Raw genomic sequence first — 23855 nt, forward strand, 5'->3', positions numbered from 1 at the left:
ATAATAATAATATATATGGAACAATCAATATATATCAAGTATTTATTTATCTTCTAGTAATCCGTTTAATAGTATCTTTAAACTACTCACGATATTTGATCCGAGTGACTTTTTAATAAAATTATATAATATATTTAGTAAGTTTTCAGAGCACAATATGCGACGACCACAAAGCTGCCAGATCTCCCCCGCAAGCAACATGCAACCCTTGTGGAGGGGATAACGGGGATGTGTGCGTAACGTACGTGTGAGCTCGGAGATGCGCCGAGCTCACACGTACGTTACGCACACATCCCCGTTATCCCCTCCACAAGGGTTGCATGTTGCTTGCGGCGGAGATCTGGCAGCTTCGGACAACCATAGATAAAACGACTAGCATGAGTGGAAACTTAATTTTATTTTCAGGCAAGATAAAATAGGACAATTGCGAACTACGGATTGGCTACGCCATATTGTATTGTTCATCCCGATATTCATACGCAAGGATGTGCATATAGGAATATACGATAGACAATTACTTCAATAAAACAAGAATAACGTTCAAACTGCGAAAAATTTCGTGTTTGTTATTTTTAACAAATATATACAATCATTTACAACAATCAATGATACCAATTAAAAGTGGAATCAAAATCGGAAGTTTTTTTCTTTCATATTTTTGTATGTAATTGCCAGCAATTTGATCATCAAATTATTGTAATATAAGAAAATAAAAAACAAGAAAAAGACAAAAATAAATTTAGTCATTATGAAAAAAAAAGAATATGTGAGATTAAACATGCACAGTGAAAATTCAATAATTCATATATTACAGAATGCTTTTAGAGATTTATTCCCTATGTAACATTCATTTCATCAAAGCGTGTACTACAGCTTTGGCATTCAATGACTTCAAATCCGTGTAAGTTTGGCCAGTTCCAACAAAAACAATAGGCTGACCAGTAATGTATGTCATTGTGATTGCCGCGCCCACCTACAAATAATATTTATGTCTGTGAAAAACTAATATAAATGCTATTAAATATGAAAATTTGTAGATATGCAAAAAAATATATTTGTTACACATCTCACTATTATATGCATAATAAAACTTAATCTTATAATATGATATAAATAATTTGTGTAAAATTATAAATATCACAATTATAGAAAATATTTTTCAATTGTGTATCCATATTTCAAAAAAACTTCAAAGAGTTTTTGAAGAACAAGATAAGAAAAATAAATATTATAATATATAGAAAAAAATACTCACCTTGTCATCAATTGTATCAAATTTTGTCAGTACAATACCATCGATAATGTGAGGATTAGCGGACTGACTGTAGTCAGCTAAGGCCTGATTGAATTTCACAAGCTGATCAACAGCTTCATTACCGACGAGAGCTTCTCCAACAAATAATACCAGATCCGGTTCGTTCACTTTTATCAACTTCGTCAAGGCTCGCATTAGTGGTTCATTATCTTGCATTCTACCAGCAGTATCAACTAGGACTATATCGATCCTAGAATCCTTTGCAAAGCGAATCGCCTCCATGGCAATACCCGCGGCGTCCTTGCCATAACCCTTTTCATATAGCTGCACCATTGACTGATTTCTGTGCTTCTCTGGTGGATGTAGAGCGTTCAGATGTCGCGTATGCGTTCTCAGTTGTTCCACTGCTCCAGCTCTAAAATTATTATATTACTGAAATTATGTATTATATGTAGTGCTATATTATCTTTAAAAGCTGCTGGCAGAGAGGAATACACGACTGATTGCCTGCAGTAAAAATAATAATGAAAGGTATATTATATTAATCTTGGATATTTCGATTTACCTGAACGTATCGCATGCAGCAATTAATACGCGGAAATTATTCTCTATCAGCCAGAAGCAGATCTTTGCTAAATTCGTCGACTTGCCAACCCCATTGACCCCACAAAAAGTCATGACATAAGGTCTATTACTCTTCTTTGCTTCCAAAGCATCTCGCAGAATATCAATCCTTCTTTTGGGTGATAGTATCTGTACCAGGGCATCCGTCAGAGTAGCCTTTATAGTATTCGCCACGCTGTCAAAGGTACCAAGTACCTTTCCCTCTAGTTTCATGCCAACCGAATCGCATAATTTCTGAGCAATATCGGCAGCGACATTCTTAGTAATTAAGTGATCCTTCAGTTTTTCCAAGACTGGTAACATATCTTCCTGTTTTAGAGATTTGCTACCGACCAGACTCTTGAACATAGAGAACATACTCTTATTTTTTTTCTGCATTTGCAACTTGGAATGCTCTATCTCCTCTTGATCAGAATTGTCTTCGGATTCACTGTCCACTTCGAGATCGCGTATGCCACCCTTCATCTGTCCAACTAGCTAAAAAAAAATGAAAGCATAAATAACAACTAAAGCATTCATTTTTCTTGCTAAAAATCAGTTATATATATGTATATATATTTCTTTCTTTACATTCATTTTACCTATTGTATGTATAATTATATTTTTTATAATTCATTATTGTAAGAGTTAATTTGTTTTATATTCGTTATATACTTAAATTTTTTTTCTTGAAAACATTAAAATTTAACTAAGAGATATTTAAAAAAATATGTAATCTTATGTAATAGCAATTTTTTACAATTTCTTATATTAATAATAGAAAATAAGGAATGAACTTTAATTAAAAATAAGGAATGAACTTTAATTAAATATTAAATAAATGCCAAAGAAAAAAAAATTACGGTTATATCAGCTGCCACATAATCGCCACTCTCTTCGGGCTTGTCTTTTGTTCGCTCCAATGTAGCAAGGTCCTTAGTTGTTCCACCTAATTCCCAAATACGCGGTTTCTTGCCAGCCTTTTCAGGTTTAGGACTTTTTCTGATATAATATTTATAATAACGTGTTATATTGTTATCTAAAAGATTACTTTTTCTAATAGATTAAGAAAATAATAAAAATTACTGTTTGTCAGCTTTCTTTTTTTGACCTGCCATTTTCTGAGCGAGTTTCATGCGATTGGCAATCAGAATTTCTTCATCAAGTTCTCCATTATGTTCTGCTTGCTGTTGCAATTTTTGCTTTGGAGTTTCTTGAATTTTTGCTATATATGATATCAGAATTAAAACATTTAATATAAAACAACTTCAAAATCATTTTTAAAAAGGCCACAAATTACATTTGTATTATTTGCATATAAAAAATAAGTTAATTAAAAAATAAACAGTTATAAAATGGTTTGTTATTGATAATAATTAAAAGAGAATAATTAATTAATTAAGAGAAAATAATTTTTCTTTGTAAAAAATAAATAAAAAACTTTAGTTTATCATAAATGTTAATTTTAAAAAGTAATTAATCTTAAAAATAAAAAAAATAATTATATCTTTCATTATTTTACATTTAAATGATTCTTAATTACTTTCATACACAAATTTTTCTATAATATAAATTGTTCCATGTACTTCAACATCTGATATCAATATATAAAAATTCCATTCCAATACTATCTTCATAAAAATAATAATAATTAAAGAAAATACTAAAATTATTGATGAGGTAAAATATCGAGAGAGAGAGAGAGATCGCATATTTTCATTCTTTATAAAATATCATATTATTATTTGTTTTATGAAAGTAATTGTTTAAATGAATTTAGACTGCAATTAGAGTATTGTAAAAATAATGTAAGTATAAATTTGTTTAAAAGTATGAATTTTGTTTTCTCATGTAAGTATCACACACATTCCATACAATAAAATACTATGTAAAAGTTTAGTAAATGCCACTTACTATGATAATTCCCATTAGAATTAATTGCCTTTTTCCTTTTACCTAGAAGCGAGGAAGACAATCCCCGTTTTTTATTAATGTTATTCAGATTGGAAAGAGAAATGTATAAAAAATCAAAATTTATATAATTTTATAGATTAAATCTCTTATATAAATTTATTTTTACTGTTTCATATTGTGATAAATAAAGCAGCATAATATTTTTATTATATATCTATTATTATACTATACTTTTTTTCATAAAAACGTTATACGAAATATTATTGTATAAAATTTTATTTTTGATATGATTTTATCTTTGAATTTTATGCATAGTAAATCTAAATAAAAGCAAATAAAACTCATTCTCATATTTCATTCACATTCTTTCTTTTTTTGTTTAAACTAATCAAATTTTTCATTCAGGCTTATTTTTTCTAAAAAGTAAAGCTATTTACAATTGTTATTGAATCCAACTTCTCATAAATTGTTACACTGCCAATGATCCAAAGGACTGTACCTGACTTCTTATCGTCTTTATCATCTTTTTTCTCAATCATACTGGCAACAGTTTTTTTAGATTTTTGACTCTCGTCGAAGGTGCGCATTTGCTTCGGTATTTTAGCCTGTGTGCGCGACCATTGCTCAGCCCGTTCGAGCACCACAGAGTAGGAATGTTCAAACTCGAAGTTGGTAAACCAATTCGAGCTTTCAAGCTCATTCTTAAAGCGATCTCTAAATTCTAGGTGAATATCGTTCAAAAATTTGTCCACATAAGATAATTGCAATATCTTCTGATATGCCACTACAAATACTAGTTCAAACTCATTATCAAGCTTGTACTGCAGTCGTAAGGAATCATGTTCAAAGGTATGATTGCCTGTACGTTCCTGAAAATAGATTTTCAAAAAACACTTATTTTATTGAGAAATATTAGGAAATTGGTCTAAAATACAAAAAATTTATTTTATATAATATTTAACTTAATTTAGCTTATTTTTTGAAAATAAATATATATATTATTGAATAGTTGAAAGATATAAATAATTGATAATAGTTTTTAGAGATATATAGTATTAATAAGTTTTAATTAAATTATTACTAATTTTCTTAATCCTTGCGATGAAGAAATTATTATCAAAAATAAATCTTTATTTATTCAAAGAAAAATATTTATTTTACACAATATCTTCTATATCTTTTTAAATTAATTTTTGTTTTATAAGTGCAAATAATGATATAATCTCTCATATGATTAGTTTCAACAATATCTCAACCATATGGTATATTTAATCTGTCTTGTATTTTTATCATATGTACACTTGCAAGTTTTAATAAATATCTACGTATTTTAAAACAATTTTTAAATGAATTACAAACAATATTTATTCCTTATATTATATTCAAAGCTGTTCACGTAAAAATTGAAGAAATAAAGAAAACCGAGGAAATAACAGAATTTGAAAACGTTAAAACCCACGTCTTGCAATTTCATAAGACAATTGAAATTCGAGTAATTAAATTTAAATTTTTAGAAGATTAATTAAATAATTAAGACGTGAGTTTGAAAAAATTGGAGGAAGGTGACAATCCGCAATTCGGGGTCAAAGGTCAACAGACGTGGAAAAAAATGCACATTTTGAAACTTGCCTGCAATATGACACCTCTTATCAGGGCATTGACGCTGGGCGCAAAAATCTGAGACGTGCTCTGGAAGCACCAGAGCACTATACCGCCCTTGCTGAATATCGTGAAAAGATCGAGCATGATTTTACAATATTTTCACAAGAAAGAAAAAAATACACGTTCCTCGAACGTAATCAACACGACGTTTCGAGCTAACCTACTCTAACCTATCCAGTACCTGCGCTCATACGTCAAATCCAGAGTCATCAAACGTCAACTGTTGACGTCACGCCACCGAACTCTCCCTATATTCCTAGACACGATTCGTCCAATGAAAGGTACGCTCGTCCACGGTTGCGCAGTAGCCTGCCAATAAGAAGTCGCCTATATCCCTGAAAAGCAATATGGTTACCAATAGCCGCCAATCAGAATTCTTCGACGTGGGTTGGCAGGACTGCACCGAGTTTGATTGAACTGCTGCGAATTACCTGCACCAGTCGATGCATCGGATTCATCAATAACGGTCGTGAAAAGTTCAATCGGTTCGCGATTAATAGAGCGTAGGATGTAGTGCCCGTGTAAACAACGTTCATTAACAAGGCCCACTGGATTTACCTTCAGTTGTGAGTAATATCATGTATTTATTATTTTCCTGATAAGGTTTATGGCTAGGATTTTTGCTCGATCCACAGTTGATAAACACGCATCGTCCATGGCGGCACGATTACACCTCGCATATTTGCACAATACGCTCTGGTTTCACCGTCTCGTCTTGATCGAAAATCGAAAATAAGCTGTCCAATTTCGATTGAATTTTAATACCACGCGAAAATAAGGGTCGACGATCGTTCATTGAACATCAGCCTCTTTATACTCGCGCGTCTGTAACATTCATATGTGAATTCAGCGAAATTATAGGCGATTCTGAACGCCTGCTTTTATAGCGTAGTTTTTTTAGAGGCATGTTTAAATTAAGATATTAAAATTATATTGAAGGCTTTGATATTAATGCAATCATAAAGCAAAATTTAAATTATATCCAGATTACCCCTACTATTTTTCTTTTAATTTTTAAAGATCTCGCTTTAATACTAGAATCATGAAACAAATGACTTTTATGAATGTTATATTTGAAAATTATTGTTTTTTTATGTCTTTGAGATACATTACACATATAAGATTATTTAAGATAGAGAGAAACAGTATATTGTTTCATTTTCTGATTTCTCCAATCACATGAGTCACTTCTCGACTTATTAGAAGTGATTGATATAAATTAGTTTTATTGCTAATTTGATTCTATTTGCGATTGAATTATATGTGATATTCTGCATTTCTAATGCTGTTATATGTTGCAAAAATTCTTGTGTGACAGTTTGTCACACATTTGACGAGCTAAAATATATCACAATCTTTTACGGTTGTTGCAACTCGTCAACTATTTTGTTAAATTTTTATTATATTATTAAATGTGCTGAAAAAAAACTAAATTGCATTTAAGATTTAATAAGATTATATTAATAAACTATATATCTGATTATGCACATAATGTATAATTGAAATAATCTGATACATATATATGATCTTATATAATTTCTGTTATAATTTCTATATTAATGTATGATATCAAAAAATTAAGATATTTTAATTCTAATGATTCTAGATACATTATCTGATATCCAATGGGAAAATTTGTTTTTTTGAGCCAAAAATATGATTAGAAATTCTAGAAAACAGATTTTTCAATTGGTTACTGAATATGTTCCAAAGAATCATCAGAGAAAAATATCTTAATCTTTTTGGAGTCAATTGTATACTATATATACAGGCTGTTTGATTTCTATAGAATAAATTTCTATAGAAATTTTGCTGACATATTTTATCAAAATTATACTAATAAAAAAATGTTATTTAAATAGAGGTCTATAAATGCATTCTTTCAGGTTACAGACATTTAAATTGCATTAAGTATTATTGGAAACATATACTACAATATCTAAATAAATTATCAAGTGTATAGACATTGTTCAAATACTGTAGTACTACTGTAGTAGAATTAGATATCAAATAATGATGAGAAATAATAGTGTTTTTAACACTATGTTCTCACAAGTATTGTATGTATTGTTATTTGGTATCTATTTTTTATTTAACTATGGTGTTCAAGCATTGTTATAGTGATTAGTTTATTCAGTTTATTCAAATATTATAATCTTTTTGCAAACTATAACCTGCAATTTAAAAAGAATACATTTGTACGACATTTACTTACAATCAATAGAATACATTAATAAAATTTATTCAGTTTCTTTAGAAACATTTTATAAATATTTGGAACATTTACTACAATTTGAGAGAGAAGAAAATGAAAACATAACATTATTACCATATATATTATCATATTCTTTGATAATATAATTTAGAATATATAAATTTATTTAAGTAATAATTAGGAAGATCATTATTTATATAGGAGATGTGCGTCACTTAACATAAGAATAACAAAATATTTCTATGCCACATAAATATATGGCATAATAATGATACAATTTTATTACAATTTCCTACTATGCTTTTTAAAACTGTTATTTGTTAACATTTTGCATGAAAAATTATCAAGTGCATTATAAAAATACAAAGATTGTATTAACACATGATATATTTGTCAATTTGCTACATTAGACATTGCAGATTTAGATTACACATTTTCAGACTTTTCTTTGTAAAGAAAGTCTAGTGAATTCTTTTTACTCTGCGCTACATTTTATTGCATGATCCTCTTGATACATTGAACAATTGGATTACAGTTTGAAGATTTTGTCAGATTGTACTTCTGACATAATATATCATAAAATCAACAAAAAATGCGAATTTTAATCAAAGATTTATTGATGATATTTATAGTGATAGATATTTATTTACACTTACATATTTTTATATATCTATTTAGAAAGATGATATTATTATGAGACTTGCAAAAGTCTTATTATCATTTTGGCAATTTTTCAAATTGCATTAATTATAATGCAGTTGGATATCTCATACATTATTATAATATATTAAATGTATTTTATGTACATACATACCAAGTTTTATATATTTTAAATTATATATATGTATTATATATATATATATATATATATATATATATATAATTCTATGAAATAATTATGCATATATATATATATATATATATATATATATATGCATAATTATTTCATAGAATTATTTAAAATTTAAAATTTCAAATATATAAAACATTGTATATATGTACATAAAATACATTTAATATATTATAATAATGTATGAGATATCCAACTGTGTGTGTGCATTGTAATTAACAGTTTGAAACATTACCAAAATGATAATAAAACTTTATATATATGCATAATTATATCAAAACTATATGAAAATATTGTCTTTACTTATAATATCAAAAGATATGGCAGTGTATCTATTTCAACGAATTTTGCAACATATCAATATATTCTTGTTTAATATGAAAATATATTTCTAGAAAAATATACATAAAATATGTATGTATGTATGTATGTATGTATGTATGTATATTTATATATTTTATTTTCTAGAGGTACATTTTTATATATTTATAAGCAAGAATATAATGATATGTTACAAAATTCGTTGGCGTTAAGAGATACGCCGTCATATCTTTTGATATTATGATCAAAGAAAATATTTTCATACAATTTTGATATACATATATATATATATATATATATATATATATATATTCATAATCATTTTTATTATATTTAATTATTGCTTTTATGTAAGAAATAAATTAGAAAAAATTACAAAATATATGTGTGTTTGCAGCTGCATTGAATAAAATTCATAAATTTTTTTTAAACACCAAATAGCCAAAATCCTAGAACGAACTACGGCGTTTAGAGCAAGTCGCTTGCTAGTCTGACAGGATTCAAAAATGCAAAATTGGAATCAATGGCAGCTGTCAGCTGGTGCTGTTACAACTCCAGTGCCGCAGCCACCAGTTGGCTATGCTGCAACAGCTGGTGCAGATCCTGTAACTCTGATGCAGAGTTATATGCAATATTATAATCAACCGGTAAGTATAATTTTAAATAAAGATGTTATTTTTTATACATGTATATATAATATAATTTATTATTAAATTGATTAAAAGAGTATTCTATATGTAATGCGTGTATTTATAATAGATAATATAAATAATATATAATAGATTATTATGCATATAAGAATAGTTTAAAAGTGAATTTAATAAAATAAATTATATTTTTTAATCTTTAATATTAGGTAGTGTAAAAGATTTGTCATTTACATTTTATTTTTAAATTATTACTTTAAAATTTTAGGAAAATTAAATTGAAAAAGTTTTTATGTGAGAAAAATAAGTAAGTTTTTAAATGAGAAAAATCAGTGATTAAAATCAGTGATTACTCTTTTTATTGATAAAAATCATTTTGAGATCTTATTTTCTCTCTCTCTCTCTCTCTTTTAATTTTTTTCTAATTATATATATAATAATTACGACAAATTTGCATCAATTAAAAAGCGTTTATATTAATTATCTATAAATGATTATTATTTTATAACATTAGCATAATGTGTTTGCATAATTTATTAGACACCCAGTGGATATTCACCAGAGCAATGGGCAGCTGCTCAACAGCAAGGTTGGGCTCAATGGCAACAATGGCAACAACAATACCAACAATGGCAAGCACAATATGGTGACAAGGTATAATATAAAAGAATATTATTATATAAATAATATTTAATAAAGAAATATATACATATAGATATGTGTATGTATAAGTATGAATATAAATGTAGAAATTATGTTAAATCTTTAGGAGAAAAATTTAATGTTAACAGTTATTATTTATTATTGAAGCATTTGTGAGAGATTTAATATTCTATCTCTTTACAACATATTATACCAAAATAATTTTGTTATATATTACTTTATTTTATTTATTTATTATACTAATACTAATGAAATTAATATGATTTAATTGAAATTTTGTGATAATTCTTTTTTTTATATACAATTCTTTTTTTCTCTTTTAAAACAGATGACAGATGTATAACGAACTTTCTTAAATAAAAATTCAAAAATTGAAAAGCTACATGAAGTTAAAAGATTTAAATAAAAAAATTTGAAACCCTATTTTTTCAGTTATTTTATATGAAAAAAAAATTTTATTAAAAAATGTTTTAATTATTAGAAATTGCATTAAAAAATGCATTAAAAAATAAAAATAATATTCTGGTAGAAAAACTTTGTAATGCAATACTTTTTTATAAAATTATTTTTTAAAAAGGACGAAATACACAACAAATTCTTTCCTTATTTGTTATATATTTTTCTAATCTTTTTCATTTTTCTAATTCTTTTATTATTTGATAGTAATATATAGAAATTCTATTTATAATTCTAAATATATTAAATCTTTTTTGTTTTTTTTACCGTATTCATACAAATAAGAATATATTTGATAAAAACAGTTTATAATAATATATTTTTCTTTTTTATATAAAATTATCTAAAAAGAAAATACAGATATATGTTAAAATATGATAATATACAAATGTATTTTATATATTCTATATTTATGTACATTTTTTTATTATTAACTAATGCAAAAATTGCAGCAATATGTTCAAAAAATGTTCTATATCTGTAAGGACATAGTTTATATTTCGACTCATTAATTTCTATCGCCAAAATTTTTTTTTTAGTATCAAGAAACAATGAAGCATTTATCTACACAGAATATGAGTTTGACAGGCCAAGTGCAAGTGCCATCAAACGTACAACCACCGCCTCTCCCCAAAGAGGATGTGCGACCTCCTTTACCCTCCGCTACCATAAATACATATCAATTTGCGAATATGCCACCTCCACATCAAAATAATCTTCCATTATTTCCCACGAAAGAACCTAATAAAACAATATCACAAGCAAATGTGACAAACTACCCTACGAATCCACCACTACCTACGAGTCAGCCACCTTTACCACCGGAAATCGACGAAAATAAGGGGAGTATTTTGATTGAAAAATGCGCTAGTAATGTAATTAGTGAATCCAATAGTGCTACAAAGTTAAAGCTCGAAAATGACGAATTGACCGAGGCTGAGAGAACATTTGATGAACAGTTTCAACAATGGGAAGAGCAATTTAACAAGTGGAAGCAGCAAAACGCTAATCATCCGGACAAGGTAAGTAATGCTATAATTTATATACTTGACACTTTAATGTATAAAATTTATTACAAAACATTTAAATGAATATTATTAAAGAGTTGTAATTTTATATACTTTAGGAGATACATTTTCGATGAATTTGATTTTTGTATACGTTAATAACAGATTATATACTTTTACTTAATATCAAAATATATGTGTACCTTAAGTAAATAAAAAATTTATAATTTTTATGAAGATTAAATTGTCATCCTTGATTTTCAGACTCAATATAAACAATACGAAGCAAAATGGACATCATGGCGCGAGAAATTGATTGAACGGCGCGAGCAAATGCGTAAAAAACGTGAACAACAGAAACAAGTCGCCGTGAAAGCAGAAGCCGAAAAGAATAAAAATATATCTGGCGATGACAAAATTTTAAATATCTTATCGAACACTGAAAATCAACGATTGATTAACAATCTGTTGGGTATCGGGCAAACGCTAGGTTTGACAGGAAAGCAAAACACCATGGCACCCTTACCACCCCCGCCGCCGCCACCTCCACCATTACCGGAAACTACAAATTCTAACAATGAATCTACAACTCAAGAAACGCAACCAACTTCATCGCAAGTAAACACGATTAGATCTAACATCGCGCCAGCTTGGTCCAACTCGCAACAATGGGGAAATCAGCAATATAATCATAGAATAGAAGCACCAGGATTCGGTCCTGGAACGTCTACAATACCCTTAATGTCTTCAGCACCAGATATTGGTCCATCTCAAATAATCTCACCAAATTTTGCACAACCACCTCCAAATCTAGCAAACAATCTCATGCCAAACTTTTCGCAACCTCCACCAAATTTCTCTAATAATGATCGACCGCAATTGCAAAATGTGAGAGCATCAGGTCCAGTAAATACGAAAGATTGTCCTCCATTTAGTTCGGCTGATTCTTCGAATATGGATATGCGTTTTATTCATCCAAACGATCGATTGTCTCATTTTGAGGGACAACCCAACTTTCGAAGAAGCGATCAGGAACGTTTCGGACGAGAAGTTAATATCAACCCAAATTTAAACGAACAAGATCAGTTTAAACCTACCGATGGTTTCGCTAGAAAAGGTGATAGAAGTTACAATGACGGAAATAATCAACTGAATTCACAAAATAATTTTAATATAGGTAACGAGCGATTTGGACTGCCAAATGACCGTTTAGGAAATGATCGTTTTAACAGAGAAAATAACCGATTTGGACCAATGGGAAACGACAGATTCTTATCAGGAAGTGATCGATTTGGAGGTCCAAATAATGATCGACTTCCAGGTCCAGGATCAGATCGATTCGGTAATGAATGGCTTGGATCGGAAGGCGATCGATTTAGAGCAGGAATCGATCGTTTCGGGATGGATAAAGATCGTCGTGGACCTACAAATGATCGATTTGGTCCGGATAATGAGCGATTTCCACCGGATCGATTTGCATCAGGTGCTGAGCGATTTGCCCCCGGATTGGGGACTGATCGTTTCTCCTCGGGCAATGATCGGTTCGGACCCAATACCGAACATTTTCGCTCGAATGATCGATTCAGCAAAGGTAATGTAGATTATTTTGATTCAAAGGACATTGCTGATCATAGACGAGATAGTTTTGGTATTCATCCTCGTGGTTTTAATAGAAATCCATCATTCAGCCCGCCGAATGAGCTATCGCCGGAGTTGAAAAAACTCATGGAAAAACGGAAAGCCGCCGGAGATGTATTCAGACCTAGTTTCATCGATTCCGACAAGTCCAGTAGTGTCGGTTCTCTCAGTGAAAGTTTTAAGAAGATTGCCGGTGATTCACCCTTTAAAAGCTCCTTTGATCTTCAAAAGAATCCACCAAATCGTAGTGGATTAATGAACTTTCTAAATAGTGGATCATCCAATTTTCAATTACATTCCGATTCAGGACAGACACCCACTTCATCATATGGTTTACGAGGTCATCCTTTTAAAAATGATAATGAACCTCCCTTCAGAGGACTTTTAGATAACTTTAACAAACATCCTAAAGATGATAATGAACGATCTGGGAAGGATATGGAGATTACACCGCATCTTAATCAATCTCAACCAATCAATATTCAATCTCAAGTTTCTGCTAAACATCCCGGAAACATTGAAACTACTGATTCTGATCTTTTATTACAAACTGGTAATATTGTAGATTCAAAAAATACAGAAACTATACAAACAAATGAGGCTGATGCTAATGAGCAGAAAAATATCGTTATTTCTGAAGATAGTTCGAAGAAGGATAACACAGAAGAGAACAAGCTTTTCAGCAATGATATTCTTTTACAGCAAGATGATAAGAACCATGATAATAATCAGATACAAAGTAATACCGAAAAAACAGAAGAATCTACTAATAATAACGATAGTGCTATAAAAAAATGTGAAAGTTTACCCTTCATGGGTGAAAATGATCCACGACCAGAAGATTTGAATATTGAACCACCGCCTGAACTGCCCAATTTGAGTCTTATTTCTACAAACTCCAATCAAAACGCACTCCTTAATCCGATTGAAGATTTTAATAAAAAGGAATCGGCTGGCAACAAATTCGATATGCGTTTTGATCGTAATTTTGGATTTAGAGGGGTGGATTTTAAATCTGGCGCACCGTTTGAACCTCGAGAATCACCAATGTTTGGTCCTAGAGGTCCTCACATGGATCCTGGTCCAAATACGTTTCAACCACAAGGTTCTATTAATACACAATTGGAGTTGCGAGGTTCTAATGACGGCCATTTCGGGCCTAATGCATCTAATGAAAATCGAATCAGTCCTAGAAGATCTAATGATGAACAATTTAATGAGCGAGGTCGTAACGAATCGTCTGAAGTGCTTAGGGAACAGTTCGGTTCACGAAATGCCATGGACGAGCAATTTGATCAATTTGGCTCGCGAACGCTAGGAAATGGAAAATTCGGTCTGGGCAGACCTACAGATCTGCAGTTTAGACCAAGAGGCCCAATTGATTCGCCGTTTGCTCCGCGAAATCCTGGTCCATTTGGTCCCAGAGGCAATGAAATGCAGTTTAGACCTAGAAGCATTAATGATCGTTTGGATTCTCGAACAATCTTTGAAGGGCCATTTGGTCCGCGAGGACTTAACGATGGTCCTAGAGGACCTAATGATAGTTTTTTCAATACTCGACGTTTTACTGATCCACAACTCGGTCCTATGGGACCCGGTCCTAACAGATTCGATAGAATGAATGAGGTACCATTTGATAAGAGACCTCCTTTCGATAATAGCGGAGCGTTTGGATTTCCTGGTGAAAGACCTCTTCGAATGCCCAATGAAGGACCACTTGGTCCTCTTAGTTCTAATGATATTCCGCTCGGTTCTCGCGATTCAAATGATGTTCTTCAGCGTAATTCGAATTTCAGCGAGAACCAATTCGAATCTCGAGATTCTAACGATGGATCCTTTGGAATGTCAGACTTCAAAGCGAGAGGACCAGTAAACGATAGCAACAATGCAAACTTTCCACCTCGAGGCGATCCTTTCCATAATCATGATTACATGCGTAGAAACCCTTACATAAGAGAACCTCCTATAAGAGAACAATTTGAAGATAATGTTTCCGCTAAGAAGATGAGATATGAAAGTCCAAAACCGGCTGATGAGTTTAATAGAAGTCGTCCAGGGGATGAGAATGTCAACATAGAAATGCAAAAGGATAAGATTACTGATTATGCTGGAAATATATCTAATGTTCACAAAAAAGAACTAGAGATACTTCGTCCAGGATACGGACCTAATGATACTTGGAATAAGTTTGGCAACGATCTAAGACCCGATGGATCGCAACAAAATGATAGCAATGTTCCAAAAATATTTGATGAGAAATTAAAATCGGAAAAGATCACAACAGAACCGAAGACGGTTGATTACAGATCGCAATATGGCGAATCTACGGCTAGTCCTGCGGACTTCCAACCGAAACATTCATCTAATTTGTTTATGAAGCGGTCACAATTGAGACCCGGTCAAGATTTTTGCGCGCAAAGACAGTTCAATTATAATCATGGCGAGATTAATAAGAAATTTGTTGAATCACTTAATTTCATCCCGATGAAGGTAATCGATTATGGACATGCATCTCGTCTGTCAATTATGGATCAGCATTTGTCGCCTGTTCAGTGCTTCGATTATGGTCACGGCGATTTAAAACCAGCACTACTAGATCGCGAACAGCATCAGCAACAGAATCCTCATCATTATTATCCGAAAAAAGATTTTAGAAACTGGGTCGAGAACGAACAAAATCTGAAGGAATATAATGAGACGATAAGCAGTTATAAGAAGGGAAATATGGAAAAAACTAGGAACTATGAGAACTACGATAAGCGTAGATCGACAGATTATAACAAACGAAAGGAACACGATTGGCAATCTAATGATAAATTGTACGAGGCAGAGAAAAAGGACAACGATGATCACAAAGAGAAAGGATACGATCCTGAATCGGAATCTCGATTCCTCGAACGTAATTCTGGTAATGATCAAAGCGATAGATGCATTCACAAAGGTAATTTTTTATTTCAGATAATCTCTTGTATTTAGATAATAATAGAATTCCGGCTATAACAATTAATCGAAATAATTTTCGATTAATTTTTGTTGTTTCTCTCTACTTTTTTATATCTATTTGTAATTACTCATTTATAATTACTCATATTTATACTTGATATAAATATATTAACGAAGCTTTAGCAGAAAAAGTTTCAACAGCGAACATGCGAGAAAGACTTAAGCAAAAAGCGAATCACAAGCATTTTCTTCGGTCCAATATAACATCAAGAATATTAAATTGTAATTAGTAGATTCGCTTACAAATTAGTGCTCACTTAAATCATTTGGTTTATGCCATTTGATTTTTTTGGAGAAGTGAACTAAAAATCATCTAAATTTTATTTTATTCTAAAATAATAGATATTATCTCAAACTGAGATATTATCTTAAAATACTTGACTAAATCTCTCTCAGTGTATTGTACTTTATTAGCATGTTCTACTAATCGAACTGATAAAAAAGTATTTGCAAACATAACGGACGACATGTAGAATATGTTTGTAAAGTTTGCAATGCTGATTTAGAGAATTCTGTTATTATTTGTAAATTACAAATTATATTGCAATATTAAGGCAAACAGCTTTTTATATTGAATCTTTATTCAGTTTCATTGTCTTGTTTCTTGAATATAGAACGGGTTCAAGAGATACGCGAAAGTTCTCGAAGAGAAACGAATAAAGACAATGACAAAGATGATAACAGGTATCGTGGAAACACTTTATTTTTTAAAATAATTGTTACGAATGCCTATTTTTTATAATAATTGTTATGACTATGTCGGCGAGACTCTCTGGATGCTTTGAAGCGTTTGATTGATCGATCAGATTAAAGAAATCTTTTTACTCTTTTTGTCTTGATTGTTCAATCAAATATTTCAAGAGCATCCGAAGCGTCCTTCCAACCGCAGTCTATATAATATAAAAATATAACTATATATTATATAGTTATCGTGCAAAATATATAATGTGTATAAAATGAAGCTTATGCAATATGTGTGTTCTGAATATATATGGCATTCTCTAGATCGAAAGGAAGTGTTAACTGGCAGGAGAGTTCGAACAAGAACGTCGTAGACACAAAACTACAAGAGACCAGGTATGTTATATTGCTTCTGAATCTATTGTAGAAGTTTTATTCTACAAGTTTAATTTCAAATATTAGCCAACAAAATCGATACATTCAAAAGAATAGCACTTTCTTAAATATTTTATAGGAGAAATTATGTTATATACAAAAAATTAATAAATATTATATATACACATATATAGGACTAGATGTATGTTATCTATTTTTTTAATAATATCAAACGTATACAAATTAATCCTATATAAACTTATTTAAAATAGGATAGAATTATAATATATATATATATTTATTAAATTAAAAATTATAATATTTATTAAATTAAAAATACTTTTTTCTCAAGATATATCCTGCTAACTTTTTATAGAATTTTTCGATTATATGCTATACATACAATATTGCGAACTTTTATGAGGATTTTTTATCATATCCTCCTATAAATATTGCGCATATGCGATTGTGTATTTGCTGCATGAGTCACGTATATTATTTGATTATAAATTATAATATAAGAGAATTATATGATTTTCGCTTCTGGCATCATAATAGAATATGACTTGCAATAAGTTGCAAGGAGTCTTGAAAGCTATTTTATTTCCCGTTCTACAATACTTTATAATTTATTGAAATGAATTACCTGGATATCCGGATTTTAGGATAATCAAGTAATAATTATTTCAAATAATTCGGATATATTCAAATATCAACAAAATCCGAATTATATTTTTATGGACATGATATATAGACGTAACAGATATATCAAATTTAGTATGTCTGTATTACAGTCATTTCGCGTAAATTTTTATTCAATTATGCATAGTCACCAAAGATTATACATAATGACCAATAATATTGGTTATTATAACAATCTTTTCTGATTTATCAGGTTCTCTGACTATTTTTTGTGATTTCTAATACACACTACATTTGTAATAAATGTGACAAACAAAGTTGGTTTAACGGTAATGAATACTTTTTCGGTAAAAATCTTGTCTATTTGACAAATAAAGCCATGCTTTCGTTAAAGCGAATATTATTTTAAATCAACATTTGTATTATGACTCACATAACAAGATATGCGCTTGTAATGCGCCATTTTTTATAATGAACATTTATATTTTATTGCTTATACTGTAGGAAATGCTCATAATTTTTACCTACAGTATTAGATATCTGTTTACATAGAATTTCTGATACTTTTATGTCTGACAAATTGAGTTCTCACGAACATTGTAACATGCCATTTTATATAAAACACATTCTTGTAACATGCCATTTTATATAAAACATGCAATCTGTATACATATATTTAATGTTTCATATTTTATTTGTGACTCTTTGATCTTTAAATTTGACTTTTTTGTAACAATTAAATAATATATATTAAACAGATTATTATATATTATTATTAATATATTAATATTATTATTCTCAATAGAGAGGATATATGTATTTTAATTGTTTATAACAGAAACATTATCACAAAAACTGAATTTTTTATAACAAATAATATAACAAATAATTGTTTTATTACGCTTACTTGAAGTATCTTATTTCACTATTTATAATGAATTTCTCATACTTTATTATTATTATGAGCTATTCATAATTTTAACTACAGTATCGATATCTTTACAAAATTGTCATATATATTTTATGTCTGACAAAGAGCATTCTTATTTATCTATTTGTCTTATAAATGTTACAATTAACATTTATTTGTTATATTAGATCAATCAAAATTTCGTTTTTTTTATTTATGCAAAAATAGAAAACGAATTTTTTGGATTAATCTGATATAACTTAATAATCATAAGTATGATCATAATAATCATGTGATCCATTTTATTTGAATTGAGAGACAAATTCTTGTTACAGTCTTCCCCTAGATACAAAGAAAAATGTTGTGGAATCAAAAACTCTTGAATTGGCAAAAATGCCAAATTATACGATGGTCGATGATCTATTGTGCCCACCGGGTCGCCAGAACAGACCATTAAAAATAGCTATTATTCTCAGAGGACCGCCTGGCAGTGGTAAATCTTTTGTGGCTAAACTTATCAAGGTACTTTAATAAATGCTTATATATTACATAAATTAATAAAAATATTAATTTTAATTTTAAATATTAAAATTTGAATATTATATTTTTTTCTGAAAGCTGTACATATATGTGTAATTTGAATATTTATTCGATTTTATTCGTATTATATATATGTACATTCTACGAATTTATAAAAACATAATTTATTTAATTAACTTTATTTTTTTCTGTGCAGGATAAAGAAGTCGAACAAGGTGGCTCTGCGCCAAGAATATTGAGTTTAGATGATTATTTCCTTGTCGAAAAGGAAATAGAAACTAAGGATGATAATGGGAAGAAAGTCACAGTTAAGGTACAACATTTAGCTTTATGATATAAAATAATTTCTTTAAAATTGACAATTGCTTTTATTTGGTGACTACATTTATATTATATAAAATTCATAATAGTATAAATAATATTCAATACTTTAATATAGGATGCATTAAAGATAGACATTAAATGTAGTAATTTCTCTTCATAATTCGTCATATGCTACATTTAAATTTATTAAAAATTTTAGTTATGAATATTATATAGGTATAAATAAATAAATATATATATATATATATATATATATATATATATATATACACATTGTAATCAAAAATAAAATTATTAATTTATATTTTCCGAAAAGAAATTCAGAACTTTGTGTAAACAACTTTCTATAAAAAATATATGGAAAAAAAGAAATGATAATCATTTGATATAATTATTAATCTCGATGAATAAATAAGATAGTATCTTTTTTTGTAAATATAAATCTGTCGGATACAAATATCATATAAACATTTGACAATTTGAATTTATTATTTATAACAGGAAATGATATATGAATATGAAGAGGCTATGGAACAGAGTTACATAACATCTTTAGTTAAAGCTTTCAAGAAAAATATAACAGACGGATTCTTCAATTTCATCATATTGGACTGCATCAATGAAAAGATTTCAGATTATGAAGAAATGTGGAGTTTCGCTAAAACAAAAGGCTTTAAAGTAATTATTTGAAATATAATAATAGAATATTTCAAAAGATATATAGAATCAAGAGAATATAAAAAGATATATAGAAGAGATATAAGAAATATAGAATGTTTCAAGAGATTATTGAATATATTTATCACTGTAAACTTTTCAATTTGGAATCAATCCTTTTCCAACAAAAGTGTCATAATATTTATAATCTATAAAATAATTAACAATTGGAAATAATAGCTTTTAAATTCTAGTTTCCTGAAATTCATATTTTCTTTGCTAATAGTAATAAGACAGGCGGATGGTGCTAGGATAGCTTCCAATATCTCCTAATTCGAAAATGTTCTTCTCTGATCTATCTTTGGTAACAATGATATTGTCTCTATAAAGGTATATGTATGTGAGATGGAAATGGATCTGCAAATATGCTTAAAGAGAAACATTCACAACCGTACCGAGGACGAAATTAATCGGATTATAGATTACTTTGAACCAACACCCAGCTATCATCAAAAATTAGATGTAAACTCGATGTTGCAAGAGCAAGCAATAGAGGAGGTAATTTTATTTATTTTTCTCAAAGAGAATGTATATGTTCCACGACAAAAGATTGTTCTATCATTTTTCATAATTTTCGAAATTAATAATTAATTTACGCCTTAATTACTGTTTTCATTAGCTCTTATTCTATTTGAATTTATTTATTTTTATATTAGAGCCTCTTTGTTTCTTATTTATTATAAAATTAGAATTTTAGGATAGTATATACATGAATTGATATAAATTAATGATATTAATACAAAGTATGTCATTATTTTGTCATAAAATATATATCTGTAAATTGTATTTGTAAGAGAAACACTTTTATTAAAGGTCGATATGGAGGATAGCGAAGAAACACAGGAAAAACCTATTATACAGAATGAAGATAGTCAAGACAGCCATGAGGACGCCCAAGATACGATTGTAATTAGATGAAATTAATATTTCTATATAAAGAGCTAATTCGTTGTTAGCGATATTCAGAAAACATCAAAATCTTATTCTTATTTTTGAAAGTCTTTCTAGAATATTGTATTTATCCATATTAATCTTTTACTCATAAATATATTAATTATTGTTAGAACAGAATGATCAGACATCGCCATTGTATTATACAGAGATTTAAGATAAAATAATTATTAATTTTAAATTCTCAAATATCTTTCAAAAACGAAACTTTTAAAATATTTTATTCTAAATATTTAATTATTGTCATTTATTAAAATCTCTTGTTAAGGTTCTAATAACAAATCATTGTAATATAATTTTATTCTACAATAATATGTTTGATATATATGCACATATACATATATATATATATATATATATACACACACATACATTATTGTTGTTTTAGGGTGTTAGCAAATGGGAGAAAATGGAAGTTGAAGATAAACTGGGTTAGCTAATTTAAATTATTTTATACATATTAACCGAGATTAAATATGTTTATATTTTATTGCGTATTTTTTCTAATTTGGATAATAAATATATTTTTCATTATTATTAATTATTAATATATTTTTCTTTATTTTTTTATAATGCAGATCGATTAGATGGTTTAGCAAGAAAAAAAAATGAAACAAAACCTCAAACAATGGAAGATTTTCTTCAAGTTCCTGATTATTATAATATGGAAGATACATCTGGTAAAAAACGAGTATGTATATTTAGAATATATTAAAACAGCTAATTATCCTTCAAATCATAGCTTTTTTACCAATTCGGAGATGATTTTATCTTGCTAAAACTTTTTGAGAATATTATTTAATCACTTGCATTATTCCAATTTTTTGCATTATATTTGTTCATAATTCAACTTTAAATCAAAATTTGGTTAAAGTTTCCTCTTGTTTCTCACTATAACTGTATTACATTAGAAATGAAAAATTATGAAATTATTTCTTCTCATATATATGAACAAAATAAATTCAAATAGTTACTATCATTGTATTTGATGATTTGAAAATATATCAAATGGATTTGATGATTTGAAAATATATCAAAAGCTTTTTTTTTTATACAATTATAATTAATTGACTATAAATTAGTTGCCAATAAAATCTAGTTTTGTTGAAAATGTACATATACAAAATACTACTGCAAGATAACAAAAAAAAAGAAAAAAATTTCTTCATTTTTTTGCATCTCAATATGATTACAACAAGAGTCAGAAATTTCATATATAATCTTTTATTTGCAAGGATCCTCACTTTTTTCTTTTATTTTTTACAGGTACGTTGGGCTGATTTGGAAGAACGTAAGGAACAGGAGAAAATGCGTGCCGTCGGATTTGTCGTTGGACATACTAATTGGGATCGAATGATGGATCCTACGAAAGGCGGAAGCGCTTTAACACGCACAAAGTACATATGATTCAAATTCATTTCTAGAGCATGTATCCGACGATAAAAATAAAATAAGATAGCGCTTATTAATCGCTTTTTCCACAAACTCCTTTCTTCCATGCTTTTTCCTTTTTTTATAAATTCAAATTTCGATCAAAATATATGTTATATATATATAGAAAAGAATATCTGTGATATTTCGCATATTTAAATATTTTTTCATAGCTTGATTATTCAAAAATATTCAGAAATTTTTTGCTTTTTTATAGTGCATATGTAATAAATAAGCATATAGTAATATAGATCCATATTTTAGATATATAGATTCATATATTTTTGAATTTGCTGCTAATGCTTCTTAGAGTTATAAAATAGTTTAATAAATAATTTTAAAAATGAGTTTATTGCTGTGTGTATTTCATATATATTGTTATATTGCTAAGATATTAATTATACACGGATATATGAATAATTATGTACAATACATAGATATAGATTTTATAATCATTTTATATACATTTAATCACACAATACTATTACATTCAATAGAATTTATAATAATGAAAAAGAAATAGAAAATAGGATAAATAAATCATATATACACACATATATATACACTGACTAAGCGAAATTATTTAGTGTGCATTAATATTAGAGAAAATATGAACATTTTATTTATATGATTATTATTGCAGGTTTTTCTCACTATCATAAAGAAATCGATAGTTTAATGCTGAATAATGAAAAAGAAGTGGAAAAATTGGCACATCCTACTTTTTAATATTTTATAAGCTGAAGTGTATAAAAAATAATTACTTATAAAATGATACAAATAGATTAATTTACTTTAATTAAAAAAGGAATAGAATTATTATGAAATTACAAAAAATAATATTACAAGTTTAATATGTTGAGATAAGATTGTAAATTTTGTATATAATGCTGTAAATGATGTATTTTGTATGTATGTGTATGCGTGTAGATGAATGCGTGTTTACATGTTTATGTAGAAACATAAGATTTGACATATAAGAAAAATGTAAGAAAAAATACAAAACAAGAAAAAATAAAAAATATATCTCCATTATTATATAATATAAAA

The 23855-nt window shown here is 28.4% G+C and overlaps 2 protein-coding genes across 4 annotated transcripts; one reads left to right on the top strand and one right to left on the bottom strand.

Annotated features, from left to right (window-relative positions):
- Positions 1–767: 767 nt before the first annotated feature.
- LOC105255401 (signal recognition particle receptor subunit alpha homolog) lies at positions 768–5631 on the bottom strand. Of its 2 annotated transcripts, XM_011264663.3 has the most exons (8): positions 5402–5631; positions 4272–4641; positions 3773–3814; positions 2945–3083; positions 2722–2860; positions 1821–2356; positions 1256–1670; positions 768–973 (listed from the first exon to the last, which is right to left on the bottom strand). In XM_011264663.3, the coding sequence occupies exons 1-8, from the start codon at positions 5516–5518 to the stop codon at positions 848–850; spliced, it is 1884 nt and encodes a 627-aa protein (XP_011262965.1). In that variant the 5' UTR covers positions 5519–5631; the 3' UTR covers positions 768–847. The 2 variants fall into 2 exon arrangements, with proteins under 2 accessions (XP_011262965.1, XP_011262966.1); XM_011264664.3 differs by lacking the exon at positions 3773–3814.
- A 238-nt stretch (positions 5632–5869) lies between these two features.
- Positions 5870–23613, top strand: LOC105255409. Of its 2 annotated transcripts, XM_025406943.1 has the most exons (16): positions 5870–6000; positions 9262–9467; positions 10008–10121; positions 11126–11608; positions 11858–16172; positions 16849–16918; positions 17240–17311; positions 19178–19364; positions 19579–19695; positions 20208–20384; positions 20754–20921; positions 21237–21329; positions 21763–21805; positions 21953–22065; positions 22641–22771; positions 23449–23613. In XM_025406943.1, exons 2-16 carry the CDS (start codon positions 9327–9329, stop codon positions 23465–23467), a joined length of 6243 nt encoding a protein of 2080 aa, XP_025262728.1. In that variant the 5' UTR covers positions 5870–6000; positions 9262–9326; the 3' UTR covers positions 23468–23613. The 2 variants fall into 2 exon arrangements, with proteins under 2 accessions (XP_025262728.1, XP_025262729.1); XM_025406944.1 differs by lacking the exons at positions 21237–21329; positions 21763–21805; positions 21953–22065; positions 22641–22771; positions 23449–23613 and having other exon boundaries at positions 20650–20825.
- The last annotated feature ends 242 nt before the right edge of the window (positions 23614–23855 follow it).

Source organism: Camponotus floridanus, unplaced genomic scaffold, assembly GCF_003227725.1.
Source record: "Camponotus floridanus strain SB8 unplaced genomic scaffold, Cflo_v7.5 scaffold16, whole genome shotgun sequence".
In the NCBI taxonomy this organism is placed as follows: domain Eukaryota; kingdom Metazoa; phylum Arthropoda; class Insecta; order Hymenoptera; family Formicidae; genus Camponotus; species Camponotus floridanus.

What these genes read in the sequence shown, in the direction of transcription:
- LOC105255401 (XM_011264663.3), bottom strand. Translation starts at nt 5,518, where the DNA reads ATGCTCGATCTTTTCACGATATTCAGCAAGGGCGGTATAGTGCTCTGG. An exon ending in ATGTGGCAGCTGATATAACC is followed by an intron (nt 2,357 to 2,721) that starts GTAATTTTTTTT and finishes ATTTTTTTTTAG; the next exon opens with CTAGTTGGACAGATGAAGGG. An exon ending in GCTGCATGCGATACGTTCAG is followed by an intron (nt 1,671 to 1,820) that starts GTAAATCGAAAT and finishes TAATAATTTTAG; the next exon opens with AGCTGGAGCAGTGGAACAAC.
- LOC105255409 (XM_025406943.1), top strand. Translation starts at nt 9,327, where the DNA reads ATGCAAAATTGGAATCAATGGCAGCTGTCAGCTGGTGCTGTTACAACT. An exon ending in CTAAAACAAAAGGCTTTAAA is followed by an intron (nt 20,385 to 20,753) that starts GTAATTATTTGA and finishes GTCTCTATAAAG; the next exon opens with GTATATGTATGTGAGATGGA. An exon ending in AAGAGCAAGCAATAGAGGAG is followed by an intron (nt 20,922 to 21,236) that starts GTAATTTTATTT and finishes CTTTTATTAAAG; the next exon opens with GTCGATATGGAGGATAGCGA.